At 44.5% G+C, this 7,818-nt stretch overlaps 1 protein-coding gene across 2 annotated transcripts; it reads left to right on the top strand.

Moving 5' to 3' along the window:
- Nucleotides 1–1,318: 1,318 nt before the first annotated feature.
- On the top strand, nucleotides 1,319–7,745 carry LOC137342882 (phosphoserine aminotransferase-like). 2 transcript variants are annotated; one of them, XM_068007056.1, is made up of 9 exons: nucleotides 1,319–1,394; nucleotides 1,847–1,907; nucleotides 2,074–2,143; nucleotides 3,918–4,123; nucleotides 4,788–4,960; nucleotides 5,146–5,309; nucleotides 6,064–6,192; nucleotides 6,281–6,418; nucleotides 7,567–7,745. In XM_068007056.1, the coding sequence occupies exons 1-9, from the start codon at nucleotides 1,335–1,337 to the stop codon at nucleotides 7,685–7,687; spliced, it is 1,122 nt and encodes a 373-aa protein (XP_067863157.1). In that variant the 5' UTR covers nucleotides 1,319–1,334; the 3' UTR covers nucleotides 7,688–7,745. The 2 variants fall into 2 exon arrangements, with proteins under 2 accessions (XP_067863157.1, XP_067863158.1); XM_068007057.1 differs by lacking the exon at nucleotides 6,064–6,192.
- Nucleotides 7,746–7,818: the final 73 nt, after the last annotated feature.

Raw genomic sequence — 7,818 nt, 5'->3', positions numbered from 1 at the left:
CAAATGGGTCAGGCACCTGGGTTAGCCATGTGATTTGATAGGGTAGATAGAGAGAAACTATTTCCTCAGGTAGGGGAGTCCAGAGCAAGGGGGCAGAACCTTAAAATTAAGGTTACAAATAATTATAGGCCATTCAGGAGTGATGTCAGGAAGCATTTCTTCACACAAAGGGGAGTGGAAATCTGGAACTCTCTCCCCAAAAAACTGTTGAGACTGGGAGTCGATTGAAAATTTCAAAACTGTGATTGATAGATTTTTGTTAGACAAGGGTACTAAGGGTTACGGAACCAAGGCGGGTAAATGGAGTTAAGATACAGATCAGCCATGATGTAATTGAATGGAGGAACAGGCTCGAGGGGTTGAATGGCCTCCTCCTGTCCCTATGTTCCTAGATGTATAACATTTGCATAATGTTGCCGTGACCTGTGTGCTCACCTAAAGGGTCTTTGCCTGGTTGCTATGTTTGTTCAGTAGCTAGGTGTCTTTCTCACAATCCTGCAAAGTTGTTTGCTGATGATGGTAAATTATGGTCCATGACAGGATACTGTACACCACTGTAATTTATCCCACTGCAATTTATCCTACTATAATTTATCCCAGTGTAATTTATCCCAGTGTAATTTATCCCAGTGTTATTTATCCCAGTGTTATTTATCCCAGTGTTATTTATCCCAGTGCCATTTATACCAGAGGTTAAATTCTAAAGTTTTTTTTATTCGTTCATGGGTCGTGGGCGTCGCTGGCGAGGCCGGCATTTATTGCCCATCCCTAATTGCCCCTTGAGAAGGTGGTGGTGAGCCGCCTTCTTGAACCGCTGCAGTCCGTGTGGTGACGGTTCTCCCACAGTGCTGTTAGGGAGGGAGTTCCATGATTTTGACCCAGTGACGATGAAGGAACGGCGATATATTTCCAAGTCGGGATGGCGTGTGACTTGGAGGGGAACGTGCAGGTGGTGTTGTTCCCATGTGCCTGCTGCTCGTGTTCACACAGAGCTGACTCTTTGTTTCCCTCACTCCTACTATTCCATTCATGATTTAACATTTCCCCACAGAGCCAATTCATCGCTCCAGACCCCTTGTTAAGTAATTTACATGTACATTGAGATTGTACCGTGGATTTAAAAGCCAAAGATGTGTGGATGTGACGGGGATTGACCGGAGATATTCACCACAGGGACTCTGCTGGGTTAAAGGGGGATAGCACTGTCACTAACCACTATGGAAGTAGATTCTAACCAATCCCTGAGTGCTAAATGCCAGCATGGTGTGAGAATAGCCAATGAGAGCAGCTGGGGGTCATTATTTAACCCCTGCTCCTTAAGCCCTTGTCTAATAATGGAGAACAGGAAGTCTGTGGTTAACTTTGCCTCAGGATGTTCCAGGCTTCCCCTCTCGGTGAATGAGTGAATGGGGTGGGGGGGTGTTTGCTTAGAGAGCTGTGAGCAACAGCCCCCTGCCCAGTGTAGCACTCACTGGCCTGCAGTAATCCTCCTGGGTGCAGGTCCCAGCACTGATACAGGGACTGCCTTTTGCAGGCTGTAATCATTCAGTGCGAGACATGGCTTAAATGTAACTCTTAAAACATGAGCCTCTGGACACAGCAGGATATTCAAACTGAAGGAACTAAGTTTAGTTTAAATAAACTTAAGGCTTTAATGCCGGGGGTAAATTCAGATGAAGTCCTATTTTCCCCGGCTGCTGTTACATTAATCAGCAGAGACTCTGGGTTGAAGGAGTTGTCTAATCGCAGTGATGTTAATAGTGGGGTGTAACTCTCTCCCCCAGGTGGGGTCTATCCCGCGGACCCTCCTTGACAGATGTGTAATGTAACGCTGTTTTTTTTCCAGGTGTTGGCTCAAGCTCAGAAGGACCTGCTCGATTACCGTGGACTTGGGGTCGGTGTTCTAGGTCAGTTTCTAGTAATGCTGCCCATTAATCTCTGCCGATTGCTTGTGCCTCGTGAATTAACCCCCCGTGTATTAAATTAACCCCCTGTGTATTAAATTAACCCCCTGTGTATTAAATTAACCCCCTGTGTATTAAATTAACCCCCTGTGTATTATCAATTGAACAGAAATGAGCCACCGATCGCCAGAGTTCACTGAAATCCTGGACGCGGCCAAAGCCGATTTGACCAATCTGCTGTGAGTAATCGCCGTCCGGTTCAAACTATCTGACTGGCCCGTTGAATTATTCTAATCAATCAGATCGAACCAAAGCGACCCCCTAAACTGGCCAACCTGCCCTGATAATTGGTCCCATTTTAATAAACTGACTTCACAGCAAAAGAAAACGATTATGGGAACCGTGGGATTTTATTGTGAAATTACTGGGAATCCCATTCTAATGCTCGTGGGCTGGGGTACTGAATCAGTCTATTGTCTATACTAACGTTTAGAGCTAAGATAGAATCATACAGCACAGAAGGAGGCCATTTGGCCCATCATGCCTGTGTGGGCTCTTTGAAAGAGCTATCCAATGAGTCCTGCTCCCCTACTCTTTCCCCATAGCTGTGCAAATTTTCTTTCCCATTATCCAATTCCTTTTGAAAGTTACTATTGAATCTGCTTCCACTGTCCTTTCAGGCAGTGAATTCCAGATCATAACTTTAAAAAAAAAATCCTAATCATCACCTCTTGCTTTTGCCAATTATCTTAAACCTGTCCCCTCTGGTTACTGACCCTTCTGCCACTGGAAACAGTTTCTCCTTATTTACTCTATCAAAACCCTTCATAATTTTGAACACCTATTAAATCTTCCCTTCTCCTTTTCTGTTCTAAGGAGAACAATTCCAGCTTCTCCAGTCTCTCCACATAACTAACATTCCTCATCCCTGATACCACGCTAAAATCTCCTCTGCCTTCACACCTTCCTAAAGTGTGGTGCCCAGAATTTCCCTCCCTTCCTGACCATTGCTTGTTGATTATTGTAATGATAAATAGACTGTTATCAAATATCCAGACCAGATGTTCTCCTGTTGCATCGCTGGTCTTGTACTGTTTCGGCTGATGCAGATGCTGCAGTTGACCTCCTTGCCCCTGGGCTGAACCCAGGGAAAATCACCCTGGACCCCTGCTCACTATCCAGTGACCCCAGCATTAGAGAGGAGAATCTGCCCCCTCTCTCCACCCCAAGTCAGTAGCAAGTGGATGACTGCTATTTAGATTCTTCCCACTTGAGTGATTTGGGAGGATTGGCAGCACAGCCTGGGAAGGAGGGGAGAGAACTCTGCTTCTCACTTAGTCGTCTTCTTGCTGAACATTCAGCCCCTCTAGTACTCCAGTCCACTTGGATAGATTAAAAGAATAAGGAAGTTTTGCTGCAATTGTATAGGGCTTTGGTGAGACCACACCTGGAGTACTGTGTACAGTTTTGGTCCCCTTATCTAAAGAAGGATATACTTGCCTTAGAGGTTGTGCAATGAAGGTTCACTAGATTGATTCCTGGGATGAGAGGGCTCTCCTTTGAGGAGAGATTGAGTAGAATGGGCCGATACTCTCTGGAGTTTAGAAGATTGAGAGGTGATCTCATTGAAACATATAAGATTCTGAGGGAGCTTGATGGGGTAGATGCTGAGAGGCTGGTTCCCCTGGCTGGAGAGTCTAGAACTAGGGGTCATAGTCTCAGGATAAGAGGTCAGTCATGTAGAACTGAGATGAGAAATTTCTTCAAAGGGTTGTGAATATTTGGAATGCTCTACCCCAGAGGGCTGTGGATGCTGAGTCATTGAGTATATTCATGGCTGAGATGGATAGATTTTTGGACTCTTGAGGGAATCAAGGGATATGAGGATCAGGCAGGAAAGTGGAGTTGAGGTCAAAGATCAGCCATGATTTTATTAAATGGCGGAACAGGCTTGAGGGGCTGTACGGCCTACTCCTTCTCCTATTTCTTGTTATTTTCTAACTGTCTTTACAGGAAGATCCCAGAGAGCTACAAGATCTTGTTTTTGCAGGGTGGTGGGAGTGGTCAATTCAGTGCCGTCCCCTTCAACCTCATCGGGCTGAAGGATGCGAGATGTGCGGATTATGTGGTCACCGGAGCCTGGTCTGCCGAGGCAGCCAGAGAGGCTGAGAAGTTGGGGAAAGTGAAGATTGTCCACCCTGAACAAGACACGTACACAAGTAAGGCTTTTAATGGGATTGTTACTGAGCCCTGAAGCTGGCGGTTTGAATCCCAGCCATGGTGGGTTTGTGTAATTCCCACCTGGCATCTTGGGATGAGCTACTTACAGCCAGTGGGCTTTCCAGGGACAGATGGGGCCTGCCCTCAGTCCATGTGGATGGTGTGCTCTGGTCTGGATGTGCCTGGGTCACCAAGCTAAAAGTAGTATCATTAAAAGAAGTGCACCCAGTATCAAAGTCCTTAACATCCCATAATTATCAGCAAAACTATATATAAATCTCCACTTCCTCACCTGCTCAAATCCTGGGGATCTGTAGATGCTCGATGTTGGGTAAAGGCTGAATTTTTTTTCTTCATTTTGGGGATGTGGGTGTTGCTAGCAAGACTGGCATCTATTGCCCATCCCCAGTTGCCCCTTGAGAAGGTGATGGTGAGCTGCCACCTTGAACAACTGCAGTCCGAGTGGTGAAGATGCTCCCACAGTGCTGTTAGTGAGGGTGTTCCAGGATTTTGACACAGCGACAATGAAGGAATGACAGATATATTTCCAAGTCGAGGTGGTGGTGTTCCTGTGCACTGGCTGCCCTTGTCCTTCTAGGTGGTAGAGGTCTCAGGTTTGGGAGGTGCTGTTGAGAAAAATTCTAAAGTTTATCTCTTTTGTAGGTATCCCTGATCCCAACAGTTGGGATCTCAGTTCTGACTCCTCCTACCTCTATTACTGTGCCAATGATTCAATCAATGGGGTGGAGTTTCACTTCATCCCAGATTCCAAGGAAGCTGTTCTGATCTCCGACATGTCGTCCAACTTCCTTTCCAAGCCCTTGGATGTCTCCAAGGTAGGTCTGTATAAAACAACAAATCCACAGAGACCACCTCCCTTTTTAGTGGAGACTCTAACAGTACTGGGAGATAAAGGTAGGTGGTGCATTGTCCTTGATTTTTACAATAGAATTGGATGTCAACAACTTGTGCTAACTTTTTTTTTTCTTTTGCTGATTACCCACCCTCCCTGCCTCTGAAGTTTGGTGTGATATTTGCTGCTGCCCAGAAAAACCTGGGCTGTGCAGGATTGACGGTAGTACTAGTCCGAGAAGATCTCCTGGGATTCGCGCTCAGTGGGTGTCCGATAGTGTTTGACTATAAACTGCAAGCAGAAAGCCTTTACAATACTCCCCCATGTTACAGGTAGGTATGATAGTCCAGTAGTTTAGAAGAATTAGATATTAAACTCTTGAGCTCTTCAGTTGAACCTCCTAATGTTTCAGGTCCTATTCATGTAGCATCACCAAATGCAAACATGGAAAATGTATTGAAACTGGAGCTCTAGCCTCTTCAGTGATGGAAAATTTGCATTGACTCTGTAGTTGGTGTACATCTTCATGAAGCCTTTTTTGACCTGGCCTCCCAGATGTTTGCGCAGAAACCCATCACCATGTTTGAGGGTCTCCAAACCAAACTACTGAGAAACCCAAATGGTCCAGTGATCTTTGGGTGTAGGTTGTCAAGGCTTGGTATCCTCCAGATGTGTGAGATGGAACTCGTGGCTAAAACCACAAATTGTCAGTGCACACATTTCAACTTTCTCTTTGACAAGATTGATAAATACACAATGAAGTCCTTACCTTACTGTGACATTACTGTATCTGGTAGTGGTCTCCAGTTAATGGAATAATGCAGTGGGATACTAACATACAAACTGAACACCTTTTCTATTTTAGCAGAGGTGTTGACCCATATAAAGTAAATACAGGAATTTGATGTAGTTTAATAGCAGCCTACAGTATAACTTCAGGACCACTACAAACACTACATTTTTCCTGCCCAATGAAGATGGGAGAGAACCTGTGACTGGGTACTTCAGTTGTATTTTGTATATTGTAAATGTTGTATTGGTGTGACCCCTGGAGGTTATCAAATCAGATGTCTGCCTTTCTTTCAGTATTTATATCATGTGCTTGGTCTTGGATTGGATAAAGAGAAATGGGGGTCCTGAAGCAATGGAACAAAACAGTGTTGTTAAATCAAAGTTGCTCTATGATGTGATTGGTGACTCTGATGGATTCTATGTGTGAGTTGATTCATTTCAAAGCTGTTTCTAGTGGGTAAATGTTTTGCAACACAGCACTGAATAATATCAAACCATTGCTTCCTGGTAGATGCCCTGTTGATGTGAGGTGTAGAAGCAGAATGAATGTAATATTCCGGATTGGTGGCCCTGATGGGAATGATGTCCTTGAACAGACCTTCCTTGATAAAGCAGCTGAAGTCGGTATGATTTCATTAAAGGGCCACAGGTAAACTGGAACATGAGAATGGGAGAGTCATTACACAAACAATTCCAGATTGATTCCCCAGCCTTTTCACTTCCTCCCTATCACCTTCAAATTTTTCCCATCTCCTGCTCAATATCCTCTCCCCTCATTATTTTACATCAGTAGTGCTATGTACCTTATGTATTGGTATCCCTAGTACAGTAACACTCTTCTAGATGACAAGTCTAAGTTTTTCAGAAAGATTGTGCAGGCTGAGGCTTTCTTCTAGAAAAGAGAAGGCTGAGGGGTGACCTAATGGAGGTCTTTAAAATTATGACTGTTTGATCAGGTAGATGTAGAGAAAATGTTTCCACTTTGGGGAGACCAAAACCATGGGCCATAAATATAAGATAATCACTAATAAATCCAATAATGAATTCAGAAGAAATTTCTTTACCCAGAGTGGTTAGAATGTGGAACTCGCTCCCACATGCAGTGGTTGAAGTGACTAGCATAGATGCATTTCAGGGGAAACTAGAGAAAGGAATAGAAGGATATGCTGATGAGGGGAGGGAGGAGGCTAGTGTTGAGTATAAACCAGCATGGACAAGTCATGATATCAACCAACTGGGACCCAGCTTCACTGTTGTGAAATAGGACCCTGTTGCCATGTTTGGTTTGGGGTGGGGAGTAATTGAGTTTAAATGAGCTTTATCAATTATTGCACTAAAATTAATTCCTGCCACTACTGCTTGGTACATTTCAGTGTCCTCCTTGTGTGGGATCCAAGACAGATGTTCCTGTCTTTCTCTTCTCCTCCATCTTCCCCCCCCCCCCCCCCCCCCAAAACCAAGGGGAGACTGAGTCATCCTGGCTATGATTGGCTGCCTTACTATCCAGCTTGGCAAAAACCTGGGGGGCAGGTTAGCTGGTTCCACCTCTACAGAGGATGTGTAAGGAGCTGGTGGGTGGGGGAATGCCAATAACCTCCATAATACTTGCTTAACACATACAATCCTAAATATACACCGCAATAATGAGCAAGTCTCTCCAGTTGAAGCTCAACTGCCATTTGTATTGTGATTGGCTTTGCAAAATATATCTATGTAGATCAGGACCTGTGAACAAGGTGTGATTGAGACTGTCTCTGTGCAATTTCCCTAAACTGACTGCTAACTACTTGTTTCTAGATTAGTTGGTGGGATCTGTGCCTCTCTCTACAATGCTGTGACAGTGGAAGAAACTCAGAAGCTGGCAGAATTCATGACTTCCTTCAAGAAGGAACATCAGTTGCAAGCTGCCAGTAGATAGTCATTGGCTGTAAAGCACCTGACCTGTGTAGTGTGACATTAAAACATTGGCTGAGTGATTCTTTGGATTTGTGGATTTTATTTGAAGTGCTGAAAACCCTTAACTCCAGACACTTAGTCAAATTCAGACCT

This window comes from Heptranchias perlo, chromosome 26 (assembly GCF_035084215.1).
Source record: "Heptranchias perlo isolate sHepPer1 chromosome 26, sHepPer1.hap1, whole genome shotgun sequence".
Lineage (NCBI taxonomy): Eukaryota > Metazoa > Chordata > Chondrichthyes > Hexanchiformes > Hexanchidae > Heptranchias > Heptranchias perlo.
Note: the sequence above shows the minus strand (reverse complement) of the source record. Positions and strands in the feature narration are given on the sequence as shown.

Bases quoted from the DNA above. Each gene is read 5' to 3' on its own strand.
- LOC137342882 (XM_068007056.1), top strand. From the start codon at position 1,335: ATGGAGAACAGGAAGTCTGTGGTTAACTTTGCCTCAGGATGTTCCAGG. The intron at 5,310-6,063 runs GTAGGTATGATA...CCTTTCTTTCAG, and splicing joins AATACTCCCCCATGTTACAG to TATTTATATCATGTGCTTGG. The intron at 6,193-6,280 runs GTGAGTTGATTC...GCTTCCTGGTAG, and splicing joins GACTCTGATGGATTCTATGT to ATGCCCTGTTGATGTGAGGT.